At 40.4% G+C, this 13,074-nt stretch overlaps 1 protein-coding gene across 4 annotated transcripts in view; it reads left to right on the top strand.

The window, feature by feature from the left end:
* LOC103480395 (actin-binding protein WASF3) overlaps positions 1-13,074 on the top strand; it is a 37,115-nt gene that overhangs the window by 20,317 nt on the left and 3,724 nt on the right. For 3 of the 4 annotated variants that reach the window (XM_008435322.3, XM_081598968.1, XM_081598967.1), the window contains 7 exons: positions 6,605-6,758; positions 6,867-6,984; positions 8,306-8,374; positions 8,934-8,978; positions 9,893-10,026; positions 10,989-11,282; positions 12,093-12,508. In XM_008435322.3, the coding sequence (XP_008433544.1) occupies positions 6,605-6,758; positions 6,867-6,984; positions 8,306-8,374; positions 8,934-8,978; positions 9,893-10,026; positions 10,989-11,282; positions 12,093-12,508 (1,230 nt within the window). The remainder of the gene's footprint in view (positions 1-6,604; positions 6,759-6,866; positions 6,985-8,305; positions 8,375-8,933; positions 8,979-9,892; positions 10,027-10,988; positions 11,283-12,092; positions 12,509-13,074) is intronic. The other variant, XM_008435325.3, reaches the window with a different exon arrangement.

The raw sequence follows: 13,074 nt of genomic DNA, 5'->3' as shown, positions 1-13,074 counted from the left end.
TATCGCAGTAGAAGCCATTTGTTTGTTAAATACCTAATGAGACATATTTACCGTGTTTGATGTTTGTTGTAAATGACGTATAGTCACAAAGAACGAGGTAATAAGTACACGTTTGTCGTTTATTGAACGTTCAGAAACTACAGCGGCTGTACAGAGCCACAGCAAAGGTAAAACAACCCGAACAGGTGATCAACACTAAACCACTCTCACCCTTTCACCCTCCGTCTCTCTCTGTCATTTAAGCACACCCATTGCCATGGCAACCTCCTGCACTCCACAAGCCGACCCAAGATTATGTTAAAAACATTCAGTCCGTTACGATATTAGGTTTGCAGGCTTGATATTTGTTTTGCGATCATTAATAAGCCTCTCATGAACACAGAGGTGGTTGATTAGTTAATTTTAAACTCCTGCTCTGCTCATTATTTTGGTAATGGAACCGAAACGCACAGAAATGCGCAACACCTTGTTGAAACAATAATTACTGAGATTATTATTGTTGGTGGGTCATTAATTTGAACATGTTTTATTGATTTTTGTTGTTGTTGTTCTTTCATAAAGTTACGAACGTTTTAAGCGAGCCAGCCAGAGGAAGTGCTGGTCTCAGCATCCTGGCTGCATTCAGTTTGTCACCTAATGCCGAGATCGACTCAAAAACTTCCACGATCGTCGTGTTGCACACCTGCTGTAGCAAAGCACGAACAGTTCAGAAACAATATGAAATGAGAAAAATGGTATTCATTACCAACTGCACAGTGGCGCAGTTGGTAGAGCTGTTGCCTTGCAGCAAGAAGGTTCTGGGTTTGATTCCCAGCCTGGGGTCTTTCTGCATGGAGTTTGCATGTTCTCCCTGTGCATGCGTGGGTTTTCTCCGGGTACTCCGGATTCCTCCCACAGTCCAAAAACATGACTGTTAGGTTAATTGGCTTCTCCAAATTGCCCCTAGGTATGAGTGTGTGTGTGCATGGTTGTGCACAGGACCTCTGTGTTGCCCTACGACAGACTGGCGACCTGTCCAGGGTGTACCCCGCCTCTCGCCCGAAACGTTAGCTGGAGATAGGCACCAGCAACCCTCCCGACCCCATTAAGGGACAAGGGTGCAAGAAAATGGATGGATGGATGGATGGATGGTATTCATTAACTGATTAAGTCATGTTTTAGATTGTTCTTGAAAAACTAATCAGTCACGGCTGATTACTGGGTGCTCTCACGGCTGCACAGTGAACCCATTCATGTTTTACAGCATACAGCCGCTCCCCTCTCTTGCAGGTACTGCGTACCCCCGCTAAATATTTTAGGGGTACGCAGTACCCTGCCGTACCCCCTTACTTTCACCCCTGTTTATAGGTACCTGTGTGTTTGTGCTTTGTCCTCTAACTAGTCTTATGGCAATGCTTCATGGATAAAAGAGCTCTTACATTATCATATACAGTACAGAAGAATTCATGCTCCTTGACTTTTAAGATGAGATGATAATACTTTCTTGAATGGTGGGGGATTTTGTTTGTCCCAGTATAGCACAGAACAAAAATTAAAAATAGGTAATAATAATAATTTATTAATGACGCCACAGGCAGAGTCGGCTTTACCGGAAGGGGAATGTAAACAGTGATGGCAAAAATATTGGTAAATTCCATTGGGAGACGGTAAGGGCGCATTCTGATGGCGATGAGTTTGATGTTAGGATCACACACATGATTTTTGACATGAATATGTCTACAGATTAAGCCCAGAAGCTTCTGGACTGTTGGTGTCACAAGATTAGCATGTCATAAAGTTTGCATACATGTAAAACTCACACTAATGACCCTAAAATCTATACATATCCTTCTCTACTCGCATAAAAAGTCAAAGCAGATAGTTAAGGAGAACGTTTATTTGCCAGAGTAATTCTCAGATGCTACGGTTTGACGTTCTGCCTTGTCCCTTGGGGAGTATCACAAAAAGTACATGTCTGCTCAGTGCATGTAAACGATCTGTCCCATTTTTTATGACATTTGTTTACATTATGCTTTCTTCTTCTCATATGATGTCTGTGTGTCTGCATATCCCAAGAGTGCTGGAGTGAACTCACCGCTAAGATGAACCTTCCTCTTTAGCTGTGTTTGTGTGCTTAAGTAGAGCTTCTGGTTGGTTATTAGTGAGTCAGACTCTCAGCCATTTAGCTTCATATTGTCTCCAATAGTCAGTTATATGAATGTAGTTATTCATACTTAATTTTTGCATGTTTGATTTAATATCTTTGTAGGTACATTTTGTAAGATTGATATTTTCTAGCTTTCTGCCAAACCCTAAAGTCTGGAAAACAACCTATAACATTTACAGTTACCTAATTCTGCTCATCTGTGGTGGTTGTTGGTCGAGAAGCACAATGGATTAGTCCATAACAGGTCAAACAGAATCTATGTTTCCATTACAAATGTGCGCAAAAATTTATTGATATTCAGTTAATGTCGAAAAAACACAATTTTGCAATTGCGGCGTTTCCATTAAATAAGAAACCCAAATAAAATCACGTGATCAAGTTTGTTCATGCGATAAGCCATTAAAAATCATTCTGCGCAATGATCCTCAAACTCCTTCCTGTTGTCTTCTTTGTGGTTTGCGCCAGTGGCAACATCCGTTTGTGATGTGAAGAAAAGTGTTTCCATTGCAGTTTATTAAAATAAACACATTTTCCACCAAAACATTTTATCAAACAAATTGTTTTTTGAAGATTGACTTGGTTTCATTAAGCACATTTATTTTCGATGTGTAAAATATGGTCAATGGTAAGGCACCTACAGAGGCCCACTGGACAAACAACCATTCACACGCACACTCATACCTGAAGGCAGTTTAGACGGAGCCCAGGCCAGAATTTGAACTTTTTGTTAAAAACTGTCATTGCACACTCATTATTCTACTTGTTTAAGACTTTAAAATTATCATTCAGACTGCAGATAAGTGCAAGAATTCGGTGAATCAGTTTTTTGTAGCCATTTCCAGAGTTTAGAAGTTCAACAGTTTTGTAGCTTATTTAAATGCCGTGTTCTGTTGTCATTAACGTTTTTGATGAGACTGAAAGAAGCCACATCGTGTTCATGCCTCCTATCTTTTTAGCTCAGGTTTCTTCTCTTTTACCCCATTTTCCTTTTCTTTCCATCCTCCTCTCTCCCCATATTTAGTTCTCATTTTCCCCATCTTTTTAATTTTCATGATACTTTTTTCTGTCTCCATCCCTCTCCTCTCTCTTTTTTCCATCCTTGCCTGGTTCTGCCGAGTCATTCTGCAGCACAGCAGCCTCAGACACTCAGCGTCACAGCAGCGCAGACGGAGATGAAAAGAAAAACCTCAGCAGTCTTTCGTCATACCCTTTCATCCCTCTCCCATTCTTCCTCTTCCACCTCCTCCTCCTCACCTGCTCAGTTTTTCATCTCCTCGCTCCCTTGTCCTCCCACTCGTAATCCATTCCTCTGTCCTCTTGATACTCATTTTTTAGTTCTCCATTACAGAAGTTATGATTCACAAACCTTTCACTTTTTTATCTTTTACTACTTCTGCTCAGTCATTTCAACCTGTCCTTCATTTAGTTTCTCTATTTCAGTCTCTCCATCTTATTTGTAAAATGGCGACACTGATGGCTTCTCTCTAGTCGAGGAGGAAGGAGGGGTATCTGAAATGGGGACAAAAGAAAAAAAATATCGTAAAGAGAAATAATGAAGGAGAATATATATTGTATAGTTAGAATATTTGGTAAGGAGAAATCTGAGTATCTTGTAAGAAAAGAAGAATAAGAGAATGGTGCTAAGTCAAGAAAAGGCAAAAACACTTGACATGTCTCTCTGTTATGTAATAAGTAAAACTATTATGTCACGTTCACTTTAACTAGGTTATTGTAGATGGTGTCAGGTTTAAACCATAGAAGGAACAACTGATTCCTCAAATTACTGTACCCTATCATAGTAATACAAACCCACAAGCTTTATTACCTTAGTATTATTGAAAATATGTATGAGATGTATTGAGAAACAAATGCTTTACCCACTGTCCGTTCACATACAGTACCTCCCTCAGTTATTGGCATGCCTCTAAAAGGCATAATGCTTTAGATTAATTTGTATTTTATTTCAAATGCTAAAAAAAAGACATCAATTTCTATTTCTGAAAAAGTGGAGGCTGATCGAGCAGATTTTTCATTATTATTATTTTTTTTATCTCTTTCTCTTTCTTACTGTTTATTCAATGTTACATGACTTTCTGTTTTTAATTATGTAGAGCACTTTGAAATGCCTTGCTGCTGAAATGTGCTATACAAATAAAATTTGACTGATTGATTGATTGATTTTTATTAAACTAGCAAGGTGTGCTTGTGTGCTCTTTCCCAAGGCAGGCAAACAGTAATAAAAATGCTAATGAAAAAGGAAAATTTGAAAGATTTATGCTAATCTTTTTGTTAAGTAGTAAGACGACACAATGAAAAAAATTAAATAAATTTTACAAAAAAAAACTACCTCAAAGTAATTCAGAACAATTAAAAAATAATAATTTATGTTCAACAGTGACCACCTCATTTAATAGGCATCGAAAAGTATTCAATTTAAAATATTATGTTTTGCTTTATTTTGTACAGTTGAATATTTCTGCTCAACAGAAAATAGTTAAAATAAAGGACTAAAAGCAACAGAATTGAATTCTGCTAGACACATTTAGACCTGTACAATCAAGAATCACCTAATCAGAGCTGTCTGACACAAAGCAGGCTAAAAGAGCTCTAGAGCAATCTCAAAGAAACGATAAATAACCATTTGTACATTTTTTATGTAACAGAATAAAACATTGTTTGAACCAGTAAAATATAAGACCTTTTGTTGAACTGCAAACCCCAGATATTTTTTACTGGCTCAGAAAATGTTTACAAAAAAATCAGTAACACATTCTTCTGTTTCACCTACAGCAATGTAAATGTTCAAAAGATTGGCAAAACACTTATGTAGATTCTAGACCTGTACAGAAGGCCCTCACACTCTTTTTTTTATCTTATTACTCTGGTTATCAATTGTATTTAGACAATTTACAAGGATGTGCTAAAAGGAACATCCTGCAGAACTTAGAGGGATGGAGAAAAAGAGTACACAGTGAGGAATAAAATAAGTTTGTTGGAAGAGTAAAAAGTCTCTTTGAAGATGAGTCTGAATCAAAGTTTCATTGGCTTCTTACTGCAGTGGATTATTCATTTGGCCACAGGGACAGAGGATTAGGAGGCAATGATCAAACACTGTTCTGATGGCACGGTGCTTTCACTGCAGACTTACATATGACTCAAACAACCCTTTGCCTTTTAGTTTTTAAGGAGCAAGTCGCTGCAGTCAGAGGCTAACTGTTCTGTCAACCTCTGTACACATAAATGATCATTCAGTAAATCACTGACAGAGACATATGTTACACTATTTGTGGCTTAACCTTATTATAAGGGTTGGTGTCAGCTGATCCCACCCATGTGTGTGACTGTGTGTTCTGCCATATGGAAGATGCTAGATAGTTCTGTGTTAAACCTCTTACAGTATTAAAGGAATGATACGCGCACACACACACACACACACACACACACACGCACACACACACACACGCGCATATGCGTATTTGTTGTTTATGATACCAGTAGAACTTTTAGCATGCTATGGGGACACACTTTTTCTTACTTCTTTTAACCACAACAAATGTCAAAAAGTTTATTTTACGAATGCTTACACACACATGCACAAACACACGTCATTGCTATTTCTGCTTCTATGGTATACACAAGCAACACAGTGCAGATGCTTCTGTTATTATGCAGCTCTCTGTCTGTGAGTTTATGACGCCTCTTTAGGGTCCTGTCTAGTATGAATGTGAGAATAGTCAAGATTCCAGACCTAAATCAAACTGAGAACTTGTGGCAAGACCTAAAAAGTTGATCTTCCCAGAAACACTTCACCCTGTTTGACTGTTTGATTGCAATAAAGTAAAAAAAAAAATCTTGAAAATTTTGTTGATGGTTCCACAAGATATTGTCTCAGATTACTGAATGCATGCTGCCGCACTTGGAATTTTTAATTTGTAAAAAATTGTATATACATGATTATTTTCCAGTTGTGTGATATCAAAATTCCAATCAGATCATTATATTTTCAGCTGTAAAATATCAAATGTATTTTAAAAAGTTGTATTTGTTTATGACAATGTAAAGAAAGTCAATTTCTAGTGTGGGTTGAAGGTAAATTTGCAGTCTTTGAAGTAGATAACTGATCATACTTAGAAAGTGTATACAATCATAGGTTCCACCATAGTAGAAGCTCTTTTGTGGCCACTTGTTATCTTGGATTTTATTAAAACAAGTTTCATCAGTAGTAGTCACATGCCACTGAGTGGAGAACCCTGATAAGTAATTATCGGGGTTGTCAGACAATTCTAAAACCATTAAAAAAAATTTGACTGTAAAATTTGAAAGCAACGGTCAGATGACGAGACAGTAGTGTTTTAACATGATTTAGCTGCTAATCTATTCCAGCTTTAAGACATAAAAAGGTATTTCTGTGCAGAACTTCTCAAAACAGCTAAGTTGAAACATTCTCTGGTCTTTCAGTCTCCCTCCAAGACATCAACATGAGAAAAGCATTTAAGAGCAGTACCATTCAAGACCAGCAGGTGGTGTCCAGGACCTCTGTGCCCAACCCCGTGGTGGAAATGTACCACCGCTGTGACAAGCCCCCGCCGTTGAATATCCTCAGCCCCTATAGGTGGGTTACATTTGGAGTCGGCCTAATTCCAGTAAATGATGCATCTGCTCTCTTTTCTTTATCTGTTGCTTACTTTTTCACCCCTGCTTCTATATTTACCTCTGCAAGGGATGACAAGAAGGATGCGCTGAAGTTCTACACTGATCCCTCCTACTTCTTCAACCTGTGGAAGGAGAAGATGCTGCAAGCCACCGAGGACAAACGCAAAGAAAAGAGGCGGCAGAAGGTAGGCATCCGTTTCCATGGGGAGTGCATCTGCATGTGAAGCTGTATTTTTGTTGTGAACGTACAGCTGGTGTGTCAGTGTGGAGCTGGAGGAGAGTGTGTTTTAGAAAAGTTACAAGAAATAAAGTCATCCTCTGCTTTAATTTGCTTATCTGTTCTATTTTGCTGACTTGTGTCATGTTCTTTTGTTATTTAAGTTGATGCTTTCCTATCTTGATGTTTTCACCATTTAGCTTTGCTCTGTTGAATGCAACAGCAGCTGGGGGATACTTAGTGACAAGATGTAATCAGAGATTTTAAAACTTAAATAACTGCTGATAGTCACTGAAATTGAGACAAGAGCAAATTTATTACTACATCTTGATGGTTTATTATAAGCTGTTATTCCTATGTGTGGCATTATTATACAACAAACTTCAATTAGCTCTAAAAAAATAAGTAGATGCTCAAGTTCAAATTTAATGTAGATTTTTTTCACCACATAGGTTCAAAATTTTACATGGAGGTTAAAATGTACATGATCACTGATTATTATTCAGATTATTGTAGTTAGCTAGTTGCACCTAAATAACAGGCTTTTTCTAGCCGTCAACAACCATTAGACATGTGTCTGCCTTTGTATGAATGTACTTTACTTGGCAGAATTGGTAGAGTTGATTGAAATATGTTGGTTTCCAATCACACACCTCACTTTTAAGCACACTCAATTAAAAGGGTGTTTTGTATAAAAACAGAAGAGTGCCAAATTACAATAAAAAAAGGACCTGCAAAATAATTATTTAAATCTGTCATTCATTGTTTTGAAAACTGGAAATAAATAATAAAAAGAAACTGAATTAATTATGAGCCACTTCTAGTGAATTGGAAGATGTTGTATGGACTTGTTGATTGAAGCCTTTTCACGGCTGATTTTTGATAGTATCTTACTTTGATTTAGTCAAACAAAAAAAAAGAAATCCTTCCATTCAGATCCCACAACTGCTGCTGCTGTATGCATTTGCTGCTTTTTGTCAATATTTGTGTTGAATTTAATGCTTATGTCATATTTTTTCTGTTCCCTCCCTTCTAAATGTACTCATTTATCAAATTTTGAACCTTACATCAAGCGTTCACTTAAGAAAATACAACAGGTGTAAGAGGAGGGAAAAAGCTGTAGCAGGCTGCCTGAGACATTGCTTTACTTTATTCCCTCAGCGCCTCCTCCTTCCTTTCTCTCAGTCATCTATAACCAGCTGGCCTTGGAAGATGCGCAGCCCCTTCCTCTTTCCTCTTCCTCTGCTCAGTCTAATGTACCAGCTTGTCTTTCTCCCATGTTTCCATAGGGCTGTCCGGCCCACCCTGACAGGCCCCACTCCAGACAGGCCCCACCCAGGAGCCCCCTGTCCATCTCTGTAAGGCGACCCAGACCCCTAATCCCCCCTACCACCACCACCACCACCTTCCCGCCCCTCACTTCCTGCCCTCACACTCCATTAAAACACTTTATACACTCACCTCTGAATAAGGAAGTCTTACATACACCTTTTAATTTAGAAACAGCACTAAAGCAAAGTCCTCACTGTATGAAAAAACTAAATCTACACACACACACATGTGAACTCCCGTCTGTGTGTGTCCGTGTGTATACCGTCACCTTATCTCGCCACCTCACCCCTCTCTCTCTCTCTCTCTGACCTCCTGTGTTTGGTTTTGGTTGGTTTGTTGTGTTCCCACCCATTTTTGGCTCCGTCGTCCGCCGTGTGCTAGTCTGTGTTTCACAGTAGTGAACTGGGTAGTGAGTAGACCAGTGGATGTGTGTGGGTGTGTGTGGGGGGTGTGTGTGTGAGTGTGTTTGGTTCAGTGTGATGGTTAAAAGGAGTCCAGATCACTTTCCTTCTGCAGACGAAAAGCCAGTAGCCAATGACTGAGGTCCTTTCCACTCCTGTTTGTCTGTCTGTGTATCCTCCACAGGAGCAGCAGCGGCAGGTGGAAGACCCAAGCAGAGAGGTGAAGAAGGTTGGTAAACGCTTGCTCTTTAAACATTTAAAGATTCAATATCTAAAATCTATAAAAAAATATATTTTTTAACATATGCTACCGCTATGTTGTGATGCCATAGTATGAGACAGATAATCTGTGAAAAAATCTAGTTTCTCTGCCTTCTCCCAGTGCTAACAAGAAGCAACCAGTCAGAGCCAGGAGGAGAGTCTTAGCACTGTCAATCATGCTCGTGTACACGCCATTCATTCCCTAGTCTTGCCTCCCCCACTTGCTGTCTGCTACTCTGTAGCTTCTTCCCAGTATCAGAGCATGTCAAGAATACTAATGTTAGATAGTATGGCCACCAGTTACGGTGAATAGGTGGTTATTAGCACATTAGCATCGATTGACAGCAATAAGACCCGGCTCCTGGCTATAATTGGTTGTTTTTGATCGAAAGTGGTACATTTTAGCAAATCGCTAAAGTGAGATACCTCCTCCCTGAGATAGGGAGGAGGTGGAGGAGCTCGATTTGTTTCCACAGATTTTCTGTTTCATATCATGGTAACAATTTTAATAAAAAAGTAAAAAAAAAAAAAACATTTTTTAAAATAAAAGTTACATTAGTTAGTCATTTTCCTGGGAGAGGACCTTTTGCTGAGGTTTATTGAGATCCTGCAGTCCTGCAGAGCCCACACATTGACCCATTTCAATGATGAGGTTGTAAAGTTATTGCAAAAGCTAATTTTGTGAGACTTATAATTACATTGTTATGAAATACATCAACATGTATTTAATCTCTGAGGGGTTTTTTTGTTTGTTTTTGATTCTTTTAACAATTACTCAGTTGGTTATAAGGTTGACAAACTTATGATAATTCTTTGTTATCTTTTACCAAAAGAAGAAACCATAGATTTTGTATTTTTCTTTCCTGTTGTTTCGTCCCGCAGGTGCGTAAGGCTCGTAACAGGCGTCAGGAATGGAACGTTCTGGCCTACGATAAAGAATTTCGACCCGATGCCAGGCTCACCCCCTCCCCTTACCACGGCATGTCGTCTGAAGGGTCCCTCTCCCCAGATAGCAGGTACATGCTAACCACAGCTAACCCCAAACCACTTCAGTTGTACCTTTCTAACACATCAGTTTATTTGTTTTTGTTTATCCCAGACGAGGCAAGCACAAATTCGTTTGACCATATTTGTTTAAATGTGTCCTGTTGGAAATTTTCGGATTGCATAAAGACACAGCAACACATTGAAAGACGAGCAAAATATAGAGGCTTACATTTTCTTGAAGACATGTTAATACCCTTTGAACCTATTTTTATTTTTTTGCTATATTATACAGACAGAAATAGCAATATATTAGACCATCACAAAGCAGCATGTAACTCTGAAGCGGGAAATGATACGTTGCTGCAAGCATTCAGACCCCCTTTACTCTGATAAGGCAAAGTAAAATCCTAACCTTTTTGTCAGAAGACATGTAGAGGACAGAAAACGTGTTGAAGAAGGCCAAATTTAACTTTTTAGTCAATTTCCTGTCACCTTGAACACATATAACCAAGTTTAAACATTATGGTGGTGATCATAATTGATGGAAGCTATCAGTCCTGACAATAAGGGCAGATGTGGGGTGTTTTAAACATCATTAATTGAATTTTATTGTCACATCTGTAAGTCAAAATTCTTATCGTGATAAGAATTTTTCAATAAATGATAAATGTCCACCAATATTTTCAAGGCACTGTGAAATGCCATCTACCTGTGTCATTTGAAGTTGTGTGCTGCCCTCTTATGAAGACTGTAAGTGAGACCCAATGTTGTATTTTTTCTTTTCAAATATACTAATCAGAGCATCACAGTTTGGTAGAAGTACAAACAGCCAAACATTAAAATGTTAAAGTAAATGGAAATCAACTAAAATGGAATTCAGGCTCAGGCCGTTGATTAAAAATTGTATTTTTCATTGATCTGAATATTAGGATATTACTTTAGGCTACGCTTGAATAAAACCCCGCTCCCCTCCTCAATTTTAACCCGATAGGTCAATGGCGTCCGATTCCTACCCTGCAAGTCCCAACCACCCGACTACCCAGGCTCCAAGCGCTGCCCATCCCGCTGACCACCATGCCAGGGATCACCTCGCTGCCGCCCAGACACAGTCGCTCGACCGCGGCCTGAGGCCAGCCAACCAGCCCACTGGAGCCACCGGGGCAGGACCCCCGGGTCGACACGCAGCTTCCCTCGGCAGGACCCCATCGGGACATGGGGTCCAGGCCGGGGGAGATCCGACGGTCAACGGGCCAAGGCAGCAGTCGATTAAGGAATACCGAGCTGGGTACGGGTAGGCTTGCTAATTTGACTGACAAAGTGACACCGTGGCGAATATTACAGTTTAAATGGTTCAGTGGCTTTGATTTAGTTCAAACATTGAGGGCTTGAATCTTCTTTCATTACGTTGAAGAACCTAGGTTTTTTTTTTCATGAGATTGCAGCATTTATTGCCCTAGGGTCAGACTACCGGTTTCTCTTTCCAGTCCAAAGAAACTAGGTTTTAGAGATTGTAGTGGAGTCTGTGGTCCTTACTGGGGTTGGCACTTACATTCATCCTGCTGATTGGATTTCAAGTGGACAACTCTAAAGGCTCTCCCCTACTTCATCCGAAGCATTGAAATCTGATCTCATTGACGTAATCACGTGGCAAAAATTTCATCATCTTGTTCGCAGTGAGCCGTCCTATTCCGCTTCTCAGCTATTTCACATAGAGTTCTGTGCTATTTGTTAGTCTGAAGTTAGTGGGCGTGTTTCCAACAGGCGACATGAATATGTTTTTGGAGCGTTTATGAGACACATTGAGGAATTATGTGGATTTGTACGAGTTTTCACAAAATACCTACAAACATTGTGAAATGGATAAAAAGTCTTGAATGGAAATTGCAAAGTTGTCGTCCACGTAGGAGATGACGACTCAGGGTGAAGTATGGGAGAGCCGTGACTCTGATTGTTCTCACCGAGCTTTGGTGATTAGATCTCACTTGTCAGCTCCACATGCAAAGGAATACAGTCATGTCTAAAGATGTTTCTGTAAAGATGATTGAGTAGTACTGACCCATATATATATGTATATTTCCTCTTTCTCCCTCTTCAGTGGGCAGCCCTCCACCATACCAGAGTATTACATCCCCCCGGCTCCTCCCCCACCCCCGCCAACCATCCCATCCGCCCAGACTGCCTTTGATTCCGCCACAGCGCCGCCTTCTGCGGCCGCCTCCGCCATCCCGCCGACCTCCTCTGCCCTCTCCTGCCACTACTCCCCCTCCCCTCCTCCTCCCCCGGCCAACTACGTACCTTCCCCCGCTCACCCCCCTTCAGGTGCACCTCCGGCAGCCCCTCCGCCCCCACCTCCCGGAGTGCCCGCGGGACACCAGGCTCACCCGTCCCCGCCACACGCCGCTGTCGGCCAGACGGCCGTGGATTCGGCACCTTCGACGAGGAAGTCGACCATGCTGGGAATGATCCCGATGAGCGACGCACGCTCCGACCTGCTGGCCGCCATACGTAGAGGTACAAGTGCCAGGATTTCTACATATGTGGCGAATATCTTTCAGGGTTTCTCCAAGAAAACTTTCTAACCCTGGTGATAGAGGGCACTACAGTGTTTTTGAGTTAAAATTTTTTTAAAGTTGACAGGAAATTTTTAAATATAACTAAGTAATTATGGCTTATTGGAAGACATTGTTAACATTACCTAAACACCAACTTTCTTGAAGTTGTTAGTGTGTAGACCGACAGTGGGTATACAGTCAACAAAAAAACATGCCTGACCTCAGTCTCCCTGGTGCATTCACACCAGCCCTGTTTAGTCCACTTTGATCAATCTCTAGTTTGCATTCACACCTCCCCAAACAAACATCCAGTTTGTTTGGGGAGGTGTGAATGCACGATTGACCATATAAGCAAACTCTGGTCCACCTACAAACCTCAGTCTCTGATTGGTTGGAGTGATCTGTGGCGCCAGGTTTGAACACCAAGCAGACCAGAGACTGCTCCAAAAGCAGGAATTGAACTATAGCACAAGGCATTCTGGGTAAATACAACCAAAAAAATGCAAAAGTCTGTTGCTTGATGGG

Source organism: Poecilia reticulata, chromosome 18 (assembly GCF_904066995.2).
Source record: "Poecilia reticulata chromosome 18, P_reticulata-male-v2, whole genome shotgun sequence".
NCBI classification, from domain to species: Eukaryota; Metazoa; Chordata; class Actinopteri; order Cyprinodontiformes; family Poeciliidae; genus Poecilia; species Poecilia reticulata.
The sequence above is the reverse complement of the archived record's forward strand: the minus strand, read 5'-3'. Positions and strand labels throughout refer to the sequence as shown.